The following is a 22,139-nucleotide window of genomic DNA, read 5'->3' as shown; positions in this document are numbered from 1 at the left end:
CAAGATGTAATGAACATATTAAAGCTATAACCAAACCCTACATCACATGAAATTACGCAGAACACATTATCAACAATAATCATGACTACAATAATATAGAAACAGATATGGAAATTTTACACATCACACCAAAACGTTCACAGTTAAACATCTTAGAACAGTACGAAATATATAAACATACAATAACATACCCACAACATATACTTAATACACAATTACAGTTCAATACCCACACATTATTCGATGTCATGATATGTCATAAAACACACAAACAACCAGCCCCTACCATAAGAGCAACACACCCCCACCCCTACAACTGACGAATGCACATCGCAGAATTCAAGATCACTAGTAGTTCAGGATACACGGATGAAGACGCAACATCGCGTCGAAATGGGCCATCTGTCCAAGCTATGTAACCTTTTTTAAAAAATTGTAACACTTTTTAACGTGTGACTAAACAATTTTATGTTTTTATTTTCTTATTTTCTGGTTTTGTTTTGGTCCCACAAGAAGATGGGGAAATTCTCAGTCTTCTCAGGTAGAGCCTCACTTGCCTAGGTAAGGCTTATACTGTGGAGGTCGCCTGGCATCCAGAGGCTCTGTTAGCAACACATTTAGCCCTTTGTCATTCACCCCTTCAGCACTGGTCGCACCAAACCTTGAAGTTGGGCTTTGGGGAGAGAGATAAAGGATATGAGAGTGGATATTTAGGAAAACAGGTCGTTCTGGCTTTCAGCTGTGACCTTTCTGGCAGTAGCGGCTTCTCAAGGGGGTTGCAGGTTTGTACACCCCCCAGTAATGTTTCTAATCTCCTAGCTTTGTTACTATTAAAAGTATAATTTTATTTTACAATTTTCATTCATGACTATCTGCAGCTGGCGTCTTGTTTTGTACATCTGCAGGAGCCTCCGAGCCTCTTGGTTTGCAAAGATGTTGAAAACCTAGGGAAGGTAGTTTATAGAGATGTTCGGCTAATGCGCAGACAGGGGGGTTAGAGGTGTGGTCTACTGCTTTCCTCATTGAGAACGGTTTGTCGCACTCCCTGACATGGACACCAACGTCAGTGCAGAAGAAACTAAATTCACTGGGAAAGTATCTTTTTCAACTAGACATTTGTCCGAAGTAATGAGCATGAAAAATGTATTCATTCAACTTGTGCAACGAACAGTCGCATATTTCGCATATTACTTTCTCAATCTACATGCACATAAACAGCACAATACATAAAGGAGCTTGTATTTTGCTTTAAAGTTCTGAGAGTTGCCGTTCTGACAATAAGTGCTGCTATCTCCCGACAGTCTACGAAAGCTGCATTTGAATTTTATGAACGAAAATGTTGCACTTGATACTTGGTAACATTCTGATGACGATTCAGTGCCCAAATGTTTTTCATGAGGATAAATCGCAATATAGAGAGCTCCGCCCACGACCCCTTCCACTTTTGGACTTTCTGTATAAATAGGTATGCTTGTATTTAGTCATTTTACTTATTAATAAATTAGCTTTATACGTATACACGGTTTTAAACTTTAAAGTATGTTTAACTCCTCTTCGATATCCATTGTGCACCACCATATTTTCAAACCACCAGCCGCCACTGCTTTCTGGTATGGATCACCTTATCCGGCATAACCCAGAGTTTCATTAGGGATGCAAACCCATTTGCTTGCACAGGCAATACTACATTAAGGCGGTAGCCCCTGATTGGGAAATACTGGTACATTTGCAACAAATGACGTGATAACACATGGTGGCAAATACTGTTAAAAATATTAACATACAAGTTAACTTAATCGAAACATGGCGAACGTGTGTCAATTTACTACTTAGACACTTAGAAAAATAGGCGTTAATTATTATAGATATTATAGGAGTGCCATAAAGTCACAAGAAATTACCTGAAACAAATTTAAAACTAAAGAACCTCCATTTTTTGACTGAGCAACAGAATAGATGTTTAGGACGAAATCCTCAGCTTAGCAATTATGTTCTTAAATTATTCCGTAGGTTATTGCATAACAAAACTGAAATTTATCCTTTATTGGTAGTGCATGCCTCCTTACTACTGTATATTTTACCTAGCTGTATTTTCCTTTTTCTAGGTGAAGCAGAAATGGTGGACTTGAATGATAAAATACCAGAAATTAGTCACAAGATAACATCAATGAAAATAAAATTGATGGATGTGATGGAAGAATCTTATATTAAATTTAATATACTACCCCAGGAAACACTTCAGTTAGTTGATGAAGTTACAACGTTATCTACTGAAATGAATGAACTCTTGATGAAAGTTGAAACTCAGGTTGGTACATGTAAAACTAAAAATTCGAACTTAAGAGATCTTCTCATTATTATTTAAAATAACTTGTGGAGTTTAAGAAGCATGTCTCGAATTTATAACTGAATGCAGTGTCATATGTCTGAAATTTCTTTACTGCTACCAAGTGAGCATGCTGTCTTTTTTTTGACATTGTATATAGGCGTGGCAGGGACTGTGCAGGGCAAAAGAGGGCTTGTACATTCCACAGCAGAGTGCTATTAGCATGAGTGGAAAATCAGCACACAGATCACATGCTGTTCTGCTGCTGTACAGATCCAGAAACAAAATTTGGGCCACTTCAGTTTTCCAAATTTTGTTTCTAGATCTGTACCAACATCACCTTCATAATTTCCTGTTACTGATGATTTTTTTATACTGTAGAATCTCTATTATCCGTGGTAATTAAAGGGGATGAAGTGAACGGTGAATTGAAAAATTGGATAATCCGTATCATAAAATGTTTTCATAAACCAAGTACAAAATATTTTCGTAATTTCCTCCATGGTCTTTTCTTTTAATACGCTAGGTAGTGGATAAGAAGTTCACTAATTTAAGTCTGTTTTTTTACAATTCATGTTTGATTTTCCGATAAGTTAGTAAACATTATTTATTGTAATTTTAAAGGCATGTTGGGTCCGATAAGTATAATATCAATCAAATAGGTAAGTTTTTTACAGTCAATTACTTAACAATATTACATACATTGAACCTTTATGTTATTACATGAAGTAGTATTTCAAAGTTATGACAAACGTTTTCACCAATAATTTGGCATCTTCAGGTCACATTAAAAGAACATAGTAACACAAAATGAACACTTAAGATATTCAAGTTAAGCACAATCGTTAAAAATTAAAAACTGGTATAATAGGCAATCTGAGCAATATGCCATTAAAATATATGTAGCAGGAAGATGATACCATGAAATCATGGAATAGGCTGATAACACTGTATTAACTGATAAGTGTACAAAACGAAGAAAGAAGACATAACAATCTTCAAGTTTATGTGGGTGCAGTTCCCAAAATGATGAAAATATGCTACAGTATATAGGTTGCTTGTGCTGCTGTTTATGGACATATGAAATTAAAGCCCTGTAAAGTATAAAAGGGATAATGTGAAAGAATTTTTTTAAATAGAGAATTAAGAAAAGGATATAAATTTTGAAGTCGTGGTTAACAATACTTACAAGATGGTTGAGCAGAAGTTGACTCGAGTCCATTGGTGCAGCAACACGACTGAGCTTTACAGTGGAATGTAGCAAATAAAGAAAACTGTGTACCAGACAAACCTAGTGGATAAACCGGAATTATTTCTGTACAATTTTGAAAAGCGGGTTATTTAAATTAGGATATTGTTCATTATGTAACAAACGATTAGGGAAAACACGGAAATTTTATTTGAAGCAAGTAGAGTGATCGGTTTGGAAGTAAATCCCGAAAAGACAAAGTATATGATTATGTCTCGTGACCAGAATATTGTACGAAATGGAAATATAAAAATTGGAGATTTATCCTTCGAAGAGGTGGAAAAATTCAAATATCTTGGAGCAACAGTAACAAATATAAATGACACTCGGGAGGAAATTAAACGCAGAATAAATATGGGAAATGCGTGTTATTATTCGGTTGAGAAGCTCTTATCATCCAGTCTGCTGTCCAAAAATCTGAAAGTTAGAATTTATAAAACAGTTATATTACCGGTTCTTCTGTATGGTTGTGAAACTTGGACTCTCACTCTGAGAGAGGAACATAGGTTCAGGGTGTTTGAGAATAAGGTGCTTAGGAAAATATTTGGGGCTAAGCGGGATGAAGTTACAGGAGAATGGAGAAAGTTACACAACACAGAACTGCACGCATTGTATTCTTCACCTGACATAATTAGGAACATTAAATCCAGACGTTTGAGATGGGCAGGGCATGTAGCACGTATGGGCGAATCCAGAAATGCATATAGAGTGTTAGTTGGGAGACCGGAGGGAAAAAGACCTTTAGGGAGGCCGAGACGTAGATGGGAGGATAATATTAAAATGGATTTGAGGGAGGTGGGGTATGATGATAGAGACTGGATTAATCTTGCTCAGGATAGGGACCGCTGGCGGGCTTATGTGAGGGCGGCAATGAACCTTCGGGTTCCTTAAAAGCCATTTGTAAGTAAGTAAGTTCATTATGTAAATGGGTATTATTATTATTAGAGTAGGTGGCTATGTAAAACTCCTCTGTGGCATTCATGTACTTGTAATTATTGACAGTTTTTAAAACTTGGAGGGGCTCAGCCTATTCCACGATTTCATGGTATCATCTTCCTGCTACATGTATCTTAATGGCATATTGCTCAGATTGTCTATTATACCAGTTTTTAATTTTCAATGATTGTGCTTAACTTGAATATCTTAAATGTTCATTTTGTGTTACTATATTCTTTTAATGTGACCTGAAGATGCCAAATTATTGGTGAAAACGTTTGTCATAACTTTTAAATATTACTTCATGTAATAACATAAATGTTCAATGTATGTAATATTGTTAAGTACTTGACTGTTAAAAAACTTACACTATTTGATTATTTATTGTACTTAAGTCTGGTTTTCAACGACGGGTTTTTAATGGCCAAGGAAACTCCTTATGAGACTGTCTGTGGAAAGATTGAAATAGTAGAGGTCTCATATTGTAGATTTACAAATTTTATACAGTTTATATTTTGTCTTTCATTAGCCTAAATCGCGCATAGTTGTAATTCCTATGTTGTACTGTGATGTGAGATAAACCACATTTTCTCTTTTCCCAAACCACTCAATTACTTGCACTTTTTTACCGTAGTACAACATGTTTTCTTTTGACACTTGTAAAAGACATTTTGTACAGAAGTTAAACAGTACTGCCACTCGAAGAGTAGGCCATAATGTGTAAGAGTAAAGGTTTGTAAAAAACACTTTGTAGAAAAAATTCATACCAATATAATGTACAGTAGTGGCAAAAAAAAAAAAAACCGGACCGACCCTTGTAGCTGATACAAAAGACTTCTGTACTGTGTATTGTGTCAAACTGTGGTAATTTCAATATGGATAGTGAAGCCAGAGGTATGTACTGCTATTTAGTGTAAAAATACGCAGTTATCAACTGCACACATTGTATTCTTCACCTGACATAATTAGGAACATTAAATCCAGATGTTTGAGATGGGCAGGGCATGTAGCACGTATGGGCGAATCCAGAAATACATATAGAGTGTTAGTTGGGAGGCCGGAGGGAAAAAGACCTTTAGGGAGGCCGAGACATAGATGGGAAGATAATATTAAAATGGATTTGAGGGAGGTGGGATATGATGATAGAGAATGGATTAATCTTGCTCAGGATAGGGACCAATGGCGGGCTTATGTGAGGGTGGCAATGAACCTCCGGGTTCCTTAAAAGCCAGTAAGTATACGCAGCTATCTTTTCCGAATAGAGGTAGAAATGATATTGATACCAGATGAAACTAAAGCTCTCAAAGTTTTTTATCTGTAAGTTTGAGGCATTGAAGAAACAAAAGATGGTAAGAATCGAACAAATGCAATAAATTTCATTGTTGCAGTTAATTATACAAAATGGACGTGTTTTGTGACTAGTAAAATTTGAATCTGTGACTCTGAAATCAGCTACAAGGGTCGGTCCGGTTTTTTTTCCACTAATGTACAGCACAGGGGCGGCTCTACAATAAGAACTGCAGAGCTACAGAACCGCCATTTAAATGGACCTGTAAAATTAAAAATGTAAAACGTGCTTTTATGTAATCTAGTTCATTGTTTCATTTATTTTTCCAATTCATTCTCCTTCGATTCGAGATTTTACTGTCTGTAGGAGCCTTGAACTGCTCGAGAATTTTATCTGTAGTGTACTTTTCGGATCTGTGATCGGCAGTTCCTGGAGCTCAACGTAGGGTAGTCGGCAGCAGAAAACTGGTTTTCTTCACTGTCCCATAAGACTGCATTAGAGCTGCAGTTGAAGCAGCTCTCTCCGAATATACAAAAGAACCGTCAAAACCCTCATCTCTTTATGACCTCCGTTAGAACACATAGCTTCTGGACTACTGTATATCATTACAGTTCCAGTGTGTTATAGTACTGTGGGTGGTGTGATGTGATTAGTCAGTGTGTCTAAGGAAATATTTTATATTAAAAATGAATGAAATGAAAACATAATCGACCAACCCTTTTCGAAATTAAAAGAGAAATTGCATGTTAACTTAAGAAATTAGGACGCCCTACACAAAATTTAAATATTGAAATTTCTGGAAAAAGTCGAGGAAATCATGGAGCATACTAGTCATTTTAATACCGAAACGTGTAATGGAAATGATTGGTTTTTTGCTGCGCTCATGAAAATGCTTTCTCCCCACCCGTGTATTCTGTTTACATGGACAAACACTGGAGTGAAGGATTTAGTTAATTTGACTTAAAACACTAGAAAAGCATGTGGGGCACATCTCCACTATGTGACTAGTTGTACCAGGTGGGAGAGGTGTAGCGCACAGATGGTTGGAGTACAATTTCGGTGCACAGTCAACTTCGAGAAGGGGCTGTAATTACACGCGTTATTCGATTTAGATACTGTTGTCACGCCAGGAGAAGGCAGCTGAAAGTACTTAGACGGGGCAGAGGGGAAACAGTCGCGCATGCGCACCGCGCTGTTCACTGTAATATTCCTGTTTCACAAACATCTACTGCACGTGTCTAATTGTAAGAGTCTTTGCGACTTTGTGAAATTAATAGTGGGGTATTTATTGTAGTGTTTTATTAGTTTCAACAAGACAATAGTTTTCAGTATACCGCAAATCTTTGTATTGCTTTAGTTATCATTTGCTTTTCGTGTTAATAGTGTTGATAATAATATAGTTAATAGAATTTATGTTATTGTATACTGTTATTTAGGTTTATAGCAGTTTTTTGTTTATTGTAAATATGTCGACAAAGAGGAAACAAGGATTGACAATCTATAGCGAAGAAAGGAATATTATTAGAAGTGCAAAATAATTCTGTGATGAAGAAAAAGAACAACAGTGCCTTTGCATTCCTCTTACGAAACCTACAGCAAAGGTAGAAAAGTACTCTAATCTATCCACAAGAACAATACAGCGTATAAGGAATGAAATGAAAGACTGTACAGAAGAAAGTGCGTTGTCGACACCTGAGGGAGAAAAAAAATGTAAACGTCCAGACTACCGAAACGCAAATATAGGTGACTTCGACGGGAGATTGACAAAAAAAGATATAATTGAGAATTTTTATTTGAAAAAGAGGGCCACCGGTGTAGCTAGGAGGTAGCGCTTTTGCCTGCTGATCTGCAGTTGTGCTCGGGAGTGAGTTCGATTCCCGTTTGCGCTGACTACCTGGTTGGGTTTTTTCCGAGGTTTTCCCAAGCGGAAGCCGAATGTCAGTAATCTATGGCGAATCTTGGTTTCATTTCGCCAAATACCATCTCGCCATCATCAATTCAATCGACACTGAAGAAGCTAGTAGTTATTACAGTGTCGTTAAATAACAAGAAAAAAATAGTACCAAGCTGCAACAAACGTCTACCCTTTTACAAGAGAAAATTGATTTGAAATGAAAGACAACATTAAGACGAATACTGAAGAAAAAGGATTTCAGGTGGAAGAAGTGTGCAGCAAAAAAAAAAAAAAAAAAAAAAAAAAAAAAAAAAAAAAAAAAAAAAAATTGATGAAAACATTGGACGAAATGCGGATAGATAGGTCTACCAATTTAACGTTTCCCAAGTTCTGGCACGATAAAAATGTTAGGGGAGTTTTGACTACGGTAAATGTGTCCAGAAGACTCATTGTTGTTCATCAGTATGGGGGCGGTAGGGCTAATGGCTTTGTTGAGAGATTCGAATTAATATACACGGCTGGAACATAAACAGACGATTATCATGGACAGATCATACTCCAGAAATTTTGAAAAAATGTGATAATGATAGTCATAGCGACAGCACCAAAGATGCGGAATCTTTTATGTCTGACTCCGTTCCCTTGTAGCCAAGTAAGTGGACGAAGTTTTCAGGTCAGAGTGTAGCGTAAAGTTCCCCCGTCCCACCTATCTACTCCCCGCGCCAACTCGTAGCGTGAAGACAGTACAATACACAGCATGCGTTTGCTAAATACACTATTTTTCATGCAGAACTGCCAACCTTTGTAACCACGGGCTGCTACTGGTACAGTACTTCATTTTTTTTTCTGCGAGAGACAAAGAGAGTCGGATAATCCACCAATCGGTTAATACAGTGACGGATAATTGGAGTTTTACTGTATGGTCAATTATACTAAGCCTTTCTCAATTTATTTCATTTTATAATATGTAGGCCTATTCTTATTGTGAAATTGTTCTTGTAATGTATTCCTATAACTATTTGTAATTACTTTTATCTGTTGTTACATAATCCTGTGATATGCAAAGTGCAATAAATCGTGTGTATTTACAGTATTAAAAATGCGTACTGTTGAATGAATAAAATGTGGATGTTGATTAATACTGATAACGAAAAAGTACATCATAGGTTCTGCTACCACTTACTATTTCAGTGAAAGAATTGGTATTTTAGTATGAGTCACAATTTGCGAATTGCAGTGTTTAGCCTAGTGGCAAGCAACCAGGCAGTCGGTGTACATACAGTAATAGGGATATCTTATGCGAAGTTTTACCGTTAGCTGGCAGGAGCGTTCCATGCGGCGCTACATGTTGTAGGTCTATATTATTCCATATGCTACAGTTGATTACGTTTTCCCACTTGTTGGTTTTCTATGCATGTCAAAGTTATATTTTCAATTATTTTGTATAACCTAGTATAATTTAATATAGCTATTCGGTATTTTCTTACTTCACAATTTAATTTAATTTACAATAAATATTAGCGTAAACCTGTATAATACTGAGCGATTCCCCTTAAGAGATGGGTGAGAAAATCTGCAGTATGCAGAATATAGATACAAGTAAATTGAATGTTCATGAACCTAAACGAGAACTTTGAGAACGAGGTGCACGAATAAAAAATAGGAAATATGTCGAAGGTGAATGTTCCCTCTTTAATCATAAGTATTTAAGTACCGTACGCTAAAAACAGGACATGCAGCCATCAATGTGCTTTTTTTTATAAGGAAGGGACTATCGAGAATGAATTCCTCGTATTTTTTCTATAGTTGCAGAAAGATGAAGTGCAATGTTTCATAGGTTGATATAATATGATCGTAGTAGGATCACAATTATTCTTGTGTTTTGTAGGTTAAGAACATGCAGTTTTGAATACTAAGTAGGATGATGTTGAAAATTTTAACTTAGAACATGGTTTTAATAATTAGTCTACAGTACATAAAAAACATTATTCACGAAATTGATTTCACTACGGATCGTCCTGGATAATAAACATCTCAGTATATCGAGTTTACTGCAGGTGTAAACTTCGGAAACTCCAACTACTGCATATAATCTAAGCTAACATAGCTCGCTGTCGAGCTTGCATTATGATTTTATTAATTTTTCTTTTTTCTCTTCCAAAATGAAACTGTAGCAGCAATTTCTTACTTCAAGTAGTTACTTTTGTTTAATAGCTAACACTTTCGAGGCGCAATTTAATTAATTCTATTTTTTTTTTAAGGTTTAAAGCATATATTCAGAATATTTCGGTACCTGAATGAAGATAAAAAGCTTTCCCTGGCTTTTACATATAGGAACACAACAAAAATGTGGCATTTTGAGTTATTTTTAAGAGTATTTAATATACTAATACACTACGTAAATCCTCAATGTTTATATACCGGAAAACAAATGCACACGTAAAGCGCATCCCTCAAAGTACACGTGCACTATCTGTTGGTGCTAGTTCAGGATATCCCTGTTGGCTGAGTATTGTTGTTGCTCATTCCCCAGAATAGCAGTGCAATAATACATTTCTCGGAAATAATCTTATTGATCTTTCTTTTTTCTCTTATTTAAATCCAATTATGTAGCGGATTTCTTGTAATGTGAATATGCTGCCATAAAAAATAATGGAAGATAATTGAACATTGATTTCTTTCAGCATCAACCTCTGCTTTCCTGTTATATAAATGTTTCACTACGCTTCATTAATACATTTCTAACATTTGTACACTTCATAAATCTGAAACTCCATGTTCTTTATTAGTCTTCAAAATGTGTCCCTTTTGTCTACTGTTTTTTTCTTTAATGATACTAAGAAGTTTATGTTGAGTACTAAGAAGTTTATGTTGAGTAGGAATTTCTTTTTGTGCTTCATATAGGCTATTCCTCAATGCTCAATACACTGCTGGCAATAGTATGAACAGTCTTTTCACTTCCACCTGCATTACCTACAGCTTTCTTCTTGTTTTCTTTACAAAATTTTATAACATTGTACCAGTATGTAATTTATTTCGAGATGTTTCCATTCTGTAAAGAATAATTGAAGACCTGAACTCACAAACATCCCAAGTCCATTGAAGTAAACTTTCCAGGAGAGCACAAAAACTATATAGGCTTACTTTTTTACAGCACTGTAGCCTATACAGAACACAACATATGTTAGGTAAAAAGTAGTGATAGTAGTACAGTAGGGAGCAAAGATATTGGCGGGTCGTACATAGCACGTTTTGCACATACCGCCCCCTCTCTTCTAACCTGTCCAGTGTGATGACTGACTGGCAGTGTGTTGGTGCATTCGAAAGTTAGTAGTTGCTTACAAGCCAATCGTTGTGAATTGAGAGAGTAGTCATCATAGCTGTTGTCAGTTCACTGTGTACATATTCAAACAGTATTTTTCAATACTAACAGTGAAATTGCTTCTGTGTCTAATTGAGCGACATGTCTAAAAGGGAGCGGACACGCAGAGCCAAGCGAAAGGAATTAAAAAAAAAAAAAAAAAAACCTTAAAATATGTGAGGACATTAACAGTGTTATATCTGCAACTCAAAAAGTTACTACAGCATGCGAAGTTTCTGAGCGTACTGTTCAAAGAATTTGTGCAGAAGCTAAATCAGCAGAACAAACAATAAATATGGAAGTGCCAGAGCCATCTTTTTCTTCTCCCAAGAAGAATGTACCACATAAGAACGTAGTCACTGAAGTTGATGATTTTGAGAAGGAAGTGATTTGTGACAGTTTAAGAGTTCTACTAGAAAGGATTATATCCCACCAGAAGTAAGGTAACGGAAATTATGAAACAAAACATCAACTTTCCTAGTTAAAAATGGTCGATGGGCAGAATTCTTAAAGATCTTGGTTACCATTACAAGAAGTGCAATGAAGTAGACGCTTTTTAATGCAGAGAAACGACATAGTTGCATTGAGAATATCATTTTTCAGAAAAATACATTTCATTAGCCAGGAGGTACTACCACGAGCAATCGTTTATATAGATGAAACGTGGATTAATAGAGTCATTCCAGGCAGTACATTTTGCAAAATTCGGCCTCAGCAAGTGGACTTCAGGTACCTGTTGGGAAGGGTTCGCGGGTAATTGTGTCTCATGCAGGCTCAGCACAGCATGGGTTTATTGAAGAGGCAAGGCTTGCATTTCAGACAAAGAATTCCCGGGGACTACCACGACCAGATGAATGCCACAGTGTTTACAGAATGGTCTGTGCATCTGATGGAAAATTTAAAAGAAGGTTGTGTCATTGTGATGGACAATGCGAGTTACCATTCTACGATTAGTGGAGAAAATTCCTTCTTTGAACTCCAGGAAGGCAGACATTCTGTCAGGCTTAAGACTAAAAACATTGCTCACGATCTTTCTCATATAGTTCTTGCATTGTTGCATATAGTGAATCAGCATAAGTCTATGTATAGGATGTATGAAATTGATCAGATCACATTAAATATGGGACATTAGTAGTAAGACTTCCTCCTTATCACTCTTAGTACAATGCGATCGAATTTATGGGTACAAGTGAAAGGAGAGGTTTAATTTAGAAAATTACAGTTCTGACTATGACTTTAGTGGAGGTAAGGAAAGTGAGGATGGTATGTGAAGTGAATAATTTCAATATGTACGTAATGAAATGGTTTCATGAATATTATTAATAACTACTATAGCAATAAATAATTAAATTGGATTGTTACAAAGTTTAATATTTCTTATTCTATTCATTTCAAAATACGAATGCTGTTTAGTATCAGTATTGTTATAAAATCATGTCGCGTATTATATACCAGTAGTTTGTATAACAAATGAAGTGTTCACATGTGCTTTATATAATGAAATAATTATAATGCTGCGCACAGAAATTACACTACATACTGACATACAGACAGTGTTTATATATAGATACTATTTCGATGTTACAGACTTTCGGTTATGTAGTGAGGAGTGAAGGATGTTTCGGAAGCGACCCTTCGAAGAACGTTTACAGCATAAGTAGGGGTGGAACATGGGGTGGGTTAGTATGAAGGGGAATACCTCCATCTGCCAATATTCCTGCTCCCTACTATAGTATCTATTGCCCAGGCACTTGGAAGTTTTTCATTCGCCTTCTAGCTTCCCAATATAATTTAGAGTCCGAATTCAAAAGATTTGATGCTAAAGCTGGACATTTTCGTAAATGTTCTTGATTCATCAAAGAGTCGTCTATGTTACACAGGATGTATTTTGATGAACTATAAATTCCAATTTTAAACAGGTGTGCTGCTAAACAGTCATGGCCAGTTATCATTAGGAATTTTGCTACTGCATCATGTTGAGAATCAGGTACCGGTATTAGGTTCTTTTTCAGTAAGCAATACTGACCAAGATTTATTATTACTGTTCTCTTGAAATTTCTTTAGAATTTTGGTTTGAAGTTGTGTTTGTATGAACAATTTGACACTGTGATAAGATATTTTTTTCAAGGGTACTTGTAATATTTTAGTTCCTTTCTTTGCCAAACAGTCTGCAATCTCATTGCCCATATTACCACACTGGGCAGGGATTCATTGGAGATACAGGTTTTTATTTTGTTTTGCCAGTATGTGTATGGATGATTGAATTTCTGCGATTTTGGAATTTGTAGGAATATTGAAGTTATGGCTTGGATTGCAGAAATTGAGTCACTAAATATAACATCATTTTTGAACATATTAATTTGATAAATAAGTTGTGTTAATGATCTGTTGATTGCTGCAATTTCTCCATCGAAATGAGTAGAAGGACTTCCTGTAGACAAATAAAACTGAATAATTTGGAATATATTCCAGCCCCAGCTGGTTCATCATTTTGATATTTGGAGCCATCTGTATAAATGTGTAACCAATGTGTCAGGGTAAAATTAGGTAAAAAGTCAAATTTCGTAAATTTTGAACTTTGGATGTTTTTATAATAACATTGGTCTTCAATTATATGCCAAAACAACTACAGTTCCATTAAGCATATAACACTACTGAAATAATAGAAATAATAAATGACTTCACTAAGATTTGCTAGATACTTCTTGATATGAATCATGTGATGTGAAAATTGGAGTGCACTGTATCACTGTGTCCGAGATAGAAGATCACATCACATGATTCATATCAAGAAGTTTCCTTCGCTGCCACTAGTAATGACTCACGAGACAAGTAGTAATAAAAAATGGTATCAAATTATGGCTACATATGTTGAGTTTCTGCCAAAAGACTGAGTTACTGCAGAACAACTGCCACTACAGGGTAAGGACAATGCTTGCTGACATCCTAAGACAATAAGGATTAGAAGTCCATGAAGAAGTGCATTGTATCTTGGAAGATGATTCAACAAGACGGGCAGATATTAGATTTTAGATTAGATTTATTTATTTAACCTGGTAGAGATAAGGCCGTCAGGCCTTCTCTGCCCCTCTACCAGGGGATTACAACTATAACATGAACAATAAGATTACAATTAATATTAAATTTACAATTACAATTACAATAAAAATTAAAGTACGACAAGAATACCTGATTAATGAAAGCTAGACATTTTATCATGGAAGTTAAGAACAAAGAATATTTTTGTATTTACTAAATTACAAATTAAACCTACAATAACAAAATTCTATAGTGATGAAATTACCGGATATTGAGATATTTTGTGGTAGATTAAAAGAACTATTTACAAGAAACCATGTCTGAACGAGTCTCAATTACTGACCAAGTGCCTAGTAAGTTTGCGTTTGAATTGAATTTTATTTCGACAGTCCCTGATGCTAGCAGGTAGCGAGTTCCAGAGTCTTGGCAGGGCTATTGTGAAAGAGGATGAGTATGAAGAGGTGCGATGGGATGGTATTGTTAGTATTGTTTCATGGCGAGAGCGTGTGTTCAGATTGTGGTGGGAAGAAAGGTAAGTGAAGCGAGACGACAGGTACGAAGGAATAGAAGAGTTCAAGATTTCGAAGAGAAAGAGAAGTGAATGTAAATTTCTTTTCTTATCTAGTTTAAGCCAACCTACTGCTTCCAGGGATGGGGTAATATGATCATATTTACGAACATTGCTTACAAAACGTACACACAAATTATGAGCACGTTGAAGTTTCATTTTGTTGTCGCTGGAAAGGTCAGTCAGTAAAATGTCAGCATAGTCAAAATAGGGAAATACAAGGGTCTGTTGTCATTGATAGAAAAAAAAAAAAAAAGAATACAGGAACAATACTAGGCCTGAGTATCAGGTTTGAGAGAGATGCACAACCACCAAAACTTACTGATGATGAAAAGAGAATCCTTATTTTAGCAAGCAGTATAACATCATGGCTTATCATTGGTCAGTACACAGACTTCTTTTTGGAGTTCGTGGTACCACCTCCAAATATACTTATAAACTTTTAAAGTCAAAGGGATTCAAAATTATGGAAAACAAAGGCATAATACACTATCACAGGCCTATTAACATAGTGAAATAATAAGGCTGATATTTGTCAATGTTATATTAGGTGTATTTTCTACAGACAGAAAATTACTTGTAGTCAGTGATATTATGATGAAACTATTCAGTTGGAACACGAAATAGGAAAAGATGAAGCAAACAATATGAAAAAAATACTGGATAAACCAGTGGCGGCCGGTGAGACATTCTGGTGGTGGTGCCAAAAATGAAAAAAAGTTGTACGCAAATTACCTTAGTGAAATTAATAATCGCAGTTCACGTTTGCATTATATTAAATAAAACACATTAATTAAACCAGCTATTTTACCAGGTGTACAGTTAATAATGCATCTAGTAACAGTTACAATAACATTTCCGGAACTAATAACGAAATTTACAGATACAGATAATGCAAAACTTTCACAGTATTGTTAGTCAAATACAAATAATTTTTATAACTAGTAAAATTACTGACAAAAACACACGAGATAAACAATGGCATAGATAATAAACAAACACGTTTGCACCTTATTTAACAGGCCGATGAATCCAAGGCAGCGGCCTGAATAACACATGTTCATGTCCTGCACAGATCTCATGTATCGTTAACAGAAGCATCAACACTATAGCAACAGTGTAGCGATATTTAGTTGCCGCAAAATAAAACAAATATTACACAAAATTAACAAACAGTTTTACATAATATGAAAAAATATTTATCTTTCTAAAAAGAACCATGACCATCTCTGCGTTCAATATAGCTAAATGGATAATAATTTACACATTTAAATCCAAGTTATGTGCATTAGTTTTGAATTGGCAACATTACATTAACATTTGGCGCGGAACTCTAACTCATAGACAAATAACGTCTCCAACAACCCTGCCGTCTAGCGAAATTTCTGCATTACTGTGCTCTAGCGGTCGGAATATTAACTACTGAGTCAAATTGAATTCGGCTCAAAGTCTGCCATAAGAAACGCATATAAACTAGAAGCAGTAGCCTTTTGTACAGTGTTATATGGACGCAGGTAGTGCCTCAGCGAAGTGGCTCCAACGTTCGGAAAAACGCTGCAAGAGTGCGTCCGGATATGTGCGCGCGCTCGTTCAAATGAAATACGAATAAAATGTATAAACTATTACAACTGGTTTCTAGGATATTATTTTTGTTTCTTTCATTGGTGGTGCCATGGCACACTGGCACTACCCCAAAAACCGCCCCTGGGATAAACATTATGGATATTTAGCTTTATGTAAAATTTATGACAATTTCAAATGAGGAAATTTATTAATAATGGTACAGATTTTGAGATAGATAATGCTTGTGTAAAATATTTCAAACATGTCCTCATTGTTTCTGCAGAAGTGGAACGAAGTTTTTCTAGATATAAGGCTGTGTTTTCTAGCAACATGTAATCATTTTTCTTTGAAAATTTGAAAATGTGGTTTGTTATTCACTGCAACAATATATGAACTGAAAAATTATGTAAAACAAAATCATAATACACCATCATATTAACATAGTGAAATAATAAAGGCTGATACTTGTCAATGTTATATTAGGTGTATTTTCTTACTTACTTTTACTTTCGAGGGCCTCTCCACTTTTCAGTGGTTACCCTTTATTCCCGTTTTCCATCAGCGTCTGTCATTCCAGTCCTGCTCATTTAGTCCCCTATCATTCATCATCCTCAATATTCCAGCCCTCCATGAATTTCTAGTCCTTCCTCGTTTCCTTCTACCAGCTGGAGACCACTGAAGTAGCACGTTTGGCCACCTCCCCTCATCCATCCTCCTTACATGACCATACCACTGAAGTTGTCTATTCTCAATTCTTGCAATCACCGATTCTTCCATGTTCATTATCCTTCTAACATCCTCGTTTCTTCTCTTTTCCAGCCTGGATATTCTAGCACCTCTCCTTATGCCGTCCATTTCAACTGCCTGTATCTTACTTTTTTGGCCTTGTGATAGACTCCAGCCCCATATGTCAATACACTTTCCACTACAACCTCAAGAATTCTCTTTTTTGTTTGCATTGTTATTGTCCTGCTCCATAGCACTCCATTCAACATCTTTATTGCTCCTCTACCCTGCATTATCCTATAATCTATATCCGCTTTACAATTTCCAGTCTCATGCAAAACCGACCCCAAATATTTAAACTCCTTCACTATTTTAATTATTCCTTGGGGCAACTTTATTTTTCGTCCATCTCCACCTATCACCAGGTATTCGGTTTTACTCATATTAACTTTCAGTCCCCCTGCTTCAAATGCTTCAAGGAATTTCCTTACCATAAATTTTGCATCTTCTCGACATTGCGCAATTATCACCTGATCGTCTGCAAATAGCAGCGAGTGCACTGTCTCATTTCCAACTGGAGTTCCCATTCCTCGACATGAATTATTCCACTGCTTCAGTATCTGCTGGATATATATTTTAAACAAGGTAGGGGATATGCTATAGCCTTGTCTCAAGCCTTTGGTTGTATATAAGGCAACTGATAACCTTTTTCCTATCTTAACAGCAGCTTGACAGTCTTTATGTAGCCTCTGAATTAACGCTATTAGGGGTAAACTAACACCAATACCTTTTATTTCTTCCCACAACTGCTTTATAGGAACCGAGTCGTATGCTTTCTCTAAGTCAATGAATACTAAATGTGTTTCCTTTCCTTTAGCATACATTTTTTCACTTATCTGTCTCAAATTAAATATATTATCCATACAACTCCTTCCTGTAGTAAAGCCTGCCTGATCTTCCGATATCTTCCCTTCTATTTCTTCCTCTAATCTATTCTTAATGATACTATTAAAAATCCTGCTAATGGAAGGCATGACACTTATTCCCCTGTAGTTGTTGGGGTCCTTCTTATCCCCCCTTTTTTATGGATAGCGGAGATATATGATATTTTCCAGTCTTCTGGAATTTCATCTCCTTCAAGAATTTGGTTGAACATCTTAGTAATAAGCCTTACTAACAGAGGAGGTCCATATTTCCATAACTCTGCTGTAACATCACCAGGTCCACTAGCCTTACCACTCTTGCTTTTCTTCAATGCCTCTCTAACTTCTTCCTCTGAGATCGGCTCCACTCCATTCCTAATAGTTATATCTTGATCACTTTCCTTTTCATTCCTTCTCTCAACTAGCAAATCTTGAAAATAGTTTTCCCACTGATTCATAGTTATTTTCTACAAACAGAAAATGAAATGTCTTGAAAATAGTACAATTTTTCTTTAACAAAGAAAATGATGTCTTTAAATTTTTCTTTAGCAGATAGTTGTGTTTCAAAGTCAGAGGAGTGGCTTTCAACCACCCAAATGCTAAGGACTATCTTACCGTGATGATAAGCATGAGTTCAAACGAACAAAAGACACTGCATTAACTCACCCCAACTGTGAGACATACTCAAAGTTAGAGACGCATGAAGCACACTGATAGTATATATATTTCTCAGGCCTACTAATAACATTTTGACTAGTATGTACTTTAGAATAAGGTGAAAATGCACGTGCACTGCCAGATGTCTTACTGCATGGTTACTTCAATATCATGTGAACCACACTATAAAACTTAGACTTTCGCATCACCAAGAGTTGTAAATTTTCAAACTTTGGTAGTTCTTCCACCAGCAAAAGACAACCACGAAAATATCTGCTGGAAATGTGGAAATTTCAGGGCCTAAATTGAATCTATCCAAAGTTATTACTGAAACTCTAAACATGAATCAATAGCATCATGTCGGTCAACGAAACTAATTTAAAGTCTGTTATCTAATTGAACTCTTTTAGTAAATTAAAATCTGTCACTTTTTTATACACAATTTTTATGAGTATCGAAGAATTAATGAACGGGTTACATCAGCTGCTTGTCTATGCGGATGATGTTAGGAGAAAATCCACAAACGATTAGGGAAAACACGGGAATTTTACTGGAAGCAAGTAAAGAGATAGGTTTGGAAGTAAATCCTGAAAAGACAAAGTATATGATTATGTCTCGTGACGGGAATATTGTACAAAATGGAAATATAAAAATTGTAAATTTATCTTTTGAAGAGGTGGAGAAGTTCAAATATCTTGGAGAAACAGTAACAAATATAAAAGATACTCGGGGGGAAATTAAACACAGAATAAATATGGGAATTGCCTGTTATTATTCGGTTGAGAAGCTTTTATCACTCTGTCTGCTATCAAAAAATCTGAAAGTTAGAAGTTTTAAAACAGTTATATTACCGGTTGTTCTGTATGGTTGTGAAACTTGGACTCTCACTTTGACAGAGGAACATAGGTTAAGGGTATTTGAGAATAAGGTGCTTAGGAAAATATTTGGGGCTAAGAGGGATGAAGTTACAGGAGAATGGAGAAAGTTACACAACGCAGAACTGCATGCATTGTATTCTTCACCTGACATAATTAGGAACATTAAATCCTGACGTTTGAGATGGGCAGGATATGTAGCACGTATGGGCGAATCCAGAAATGCATATAGAGTGTTAGTTGGGAGGCCAGAGGGAAAAAGACCTTTAGGGAGGCCGAGACGTAGATGGGAAGATAATATTAAAATGGATTTGAGGGAGGTGGGATATGATGATAGAGAATGGCTTAATCTTGCTCAGGATAGGGACCAATGGCGGGCTTATGTTAGGGCAGCAATGAACCTCCGGGTTCCTTAAAAGCCAGTAAGTAAGTAGTATCGAAGAATTAACATTTTCTATATTGATGTAGTGCACAACACTTTTGAATACATCAAGAGAGCTGGATTACATCGCATCCGGTCCCCCAGCTTCAAGCTACATCACATTTACATTGACACTGAAACTTACATTCCAGGGCACAAATAAAATAGAATAAACAGTTATCCTGATTGAAACATAGTAGATTGTAAGACATGTTTAAACAGGCTATTATGAAACATGTGAATGTATAGCAAGAAGCTGCATTAAGTCCATAGCAGTTTCCTGTTGAGGGGAACTGGAATGGAACGGGTCTCGTCAGCCGCCGCTGACTCATTGTAGCCGGTTGACATAAACCAGCTCTGAAGTTAATAAAAAAAAATAAAAAATTATGACATTAATAAATTTGCAATTATTTAACATTACTAAACGCAAAGAACTCCCCGAGGAATCAATGCTATATTTGCATTGAGTTTGAAGAGAAAGGAAACTCAAACTTCAGAGTTACAAAGAAGTGGGACACATTTTCAGGATCCATTCCTGCCGCTAATTCCTGGCAGCTACCTCAATGACATATTCTTCGTGTCCTTGTCATCATAGCTTTCTTCATCCTTTCAATCACCAAAATTTACATTATATTCTTGTGTCTCATAGTTAAATTGCATTTCAAGACATTTTCTTAGTAAAATTATGTCTCTTCTTTCACATCATGTACACTGTAAATCAGTGATCGCCAAAAGCTGTGTCGCGACACATGCCTCCACTCAAGCGTAACCATGGCATCATATCCCCACCCTCTGTTTACAGCCATCACTTCGATATAAGTAAAGACATTTATCAGCAGCGGACGTACGCATGCAATATTACAAGTGTGTAGGATAATATGTTTTGGTGTCTTTTCCAAAACAGATAATAAGCAAAAACTTAATTTTAAGGAGTATTTATTTTGTGCAGATGGCAAAAATATGAGATACTTAATTTGTTGTAAAATTTTAAATGCCGTATGAAAGAACAATGTACGTTGTCATTCTTCTTGTTTTGAAGACTACCACGCCCTTACATGTAACTTGAATATTTAATTAATAAACGAACAATAAAAAGTATTGGCTTCTATGTCTTAATCGGGGTGAAATACTTCGACGTTTTTTTCGACGTATGTAGTGTAATCTGAATATTTCATTAATAAATAAACAATAAAAAGTATTGGCTTCTGTGTCTTAATCGGAGTAAAATACTTCGATGTTTTTTTCGACGTATGTAGTGTAATTTAGAACTTCGTGACCAGCCTGGTACGTTTTTCTAATTTCAAATATCTGTTGATGTAAAGTACACGTTCTTTTTATGGTAAATAAAATTAATTTATTTTAGTTTATTAATAACACAAAATTAATGAATAGGAGGATAAAAAATTAACGTGAAAAAAGTGTATATAGTTAATAAATAGAAGAATATTATATTGCTTTTGTTTTTTGGTCACAGTCCGTCTCTGCACTGTTATTCACTGCATTACCTGACGAGATACCCACTTCACCCCTCTCCCTGCGATAGTGGTGTGCGGGTTTCATTTCTATTAAGTCACAATTTCGTGGTGTTTGGCAATCACTGCTATAAATACTCAATATGTGATTTACTTGCAATTCCTTATTCACTTATCACCACATTTTCTTTTCTCTTTCCTTCGACCTTTGCCAGTTATTAATCTTATTATTTTCACATTATAGTTATTGTCCTATATAAATTAGCATTCCAGACATTAGACATATTCACAACGAAAATTAAAAACTATATTCCATTTGTTCTTAGTCGTCTTCCTTTACGAGAGTTTCATAGCCTTCATAGCCATCTCAGTCTTTGTAGTCTTTTTATTACTTCTAGGACTAGTTTCACCTAGCTTCAGTAAATCAATTCAAATGAAACATTAACTAGTGAACATTAAAATATTTAATGATTTACTAAAATGCGAGCTGTTCACAACCAAATTTTCTTAACATCTAATGAATAGTAAGTAATGGCTCATTACAGATAAGTAAGTGTGATCAATAAATTTTTCATAACTATGTCAGAACCTCTTTCTCCGAAACCACAGACTACTATATCGCAAATTGTGTACAGAATTAGAAAAAAAGTTTTATTTTCTCTCTTGCTAGTGGAAATGTTGAAGTTTTGATCGTGATTTACATGAGCACATTTATATATGCGCTGTCTCGATAGACTTCAAGCTGAGCAGCTATAAGTGTCTCGTTGCACTACTTACTATATGACTCTCTAGTGTAGCAGTGAGTAGCATGCTGGCTTCCGGACTCCCGGACCCACATTTG

The 22,139-nt window shown here is 35.8% G+C and overlaps 1 protein-coding gene across 2 annotated transcripts in view; it reads left to right on the top strand.

Moving 5' to 3' along the window:
• Positions 1-22,139, top strand: part of Zw10 (Zeste-white 10) — a 144,278-nt gene that overhangs the window by 5,104 nt on the left and 117,035 nt on the right. For both annotated transcript variants that reach the window (XM_069848424.1, XM_069848425.1), the window contains exon 2: positions 2,106-2,308. In XM_069848424.1, coding sequence (XP_069704525.1) covers positions 2,106-2,308 — 203 coding nt within the window. The remainder of the gene's footprint in view (positions 1-2,105; positions 2,309-22,139) is intronic.

This window comes from Periplaneta americana, chromosome 15, assembly GCF_040183065.1.
Source record: "Periplaneta americana isolate PAMFEO1 chromosome 15, P.americana_PAMFEO1_priV1, whole genome shotgun sequence".
In the NCBI taxonomy this organism is placed as follows: Eukaryota; Metazoa; Arthropoda; class Insecta; order Blattodea; family Blattidae; genus Periplaneta; species Periplaneta americana.
Note: the sequence above shows the minus strand (reverse complement) of the source record. Positions and strands in the feature narration are given on the sequence as shown.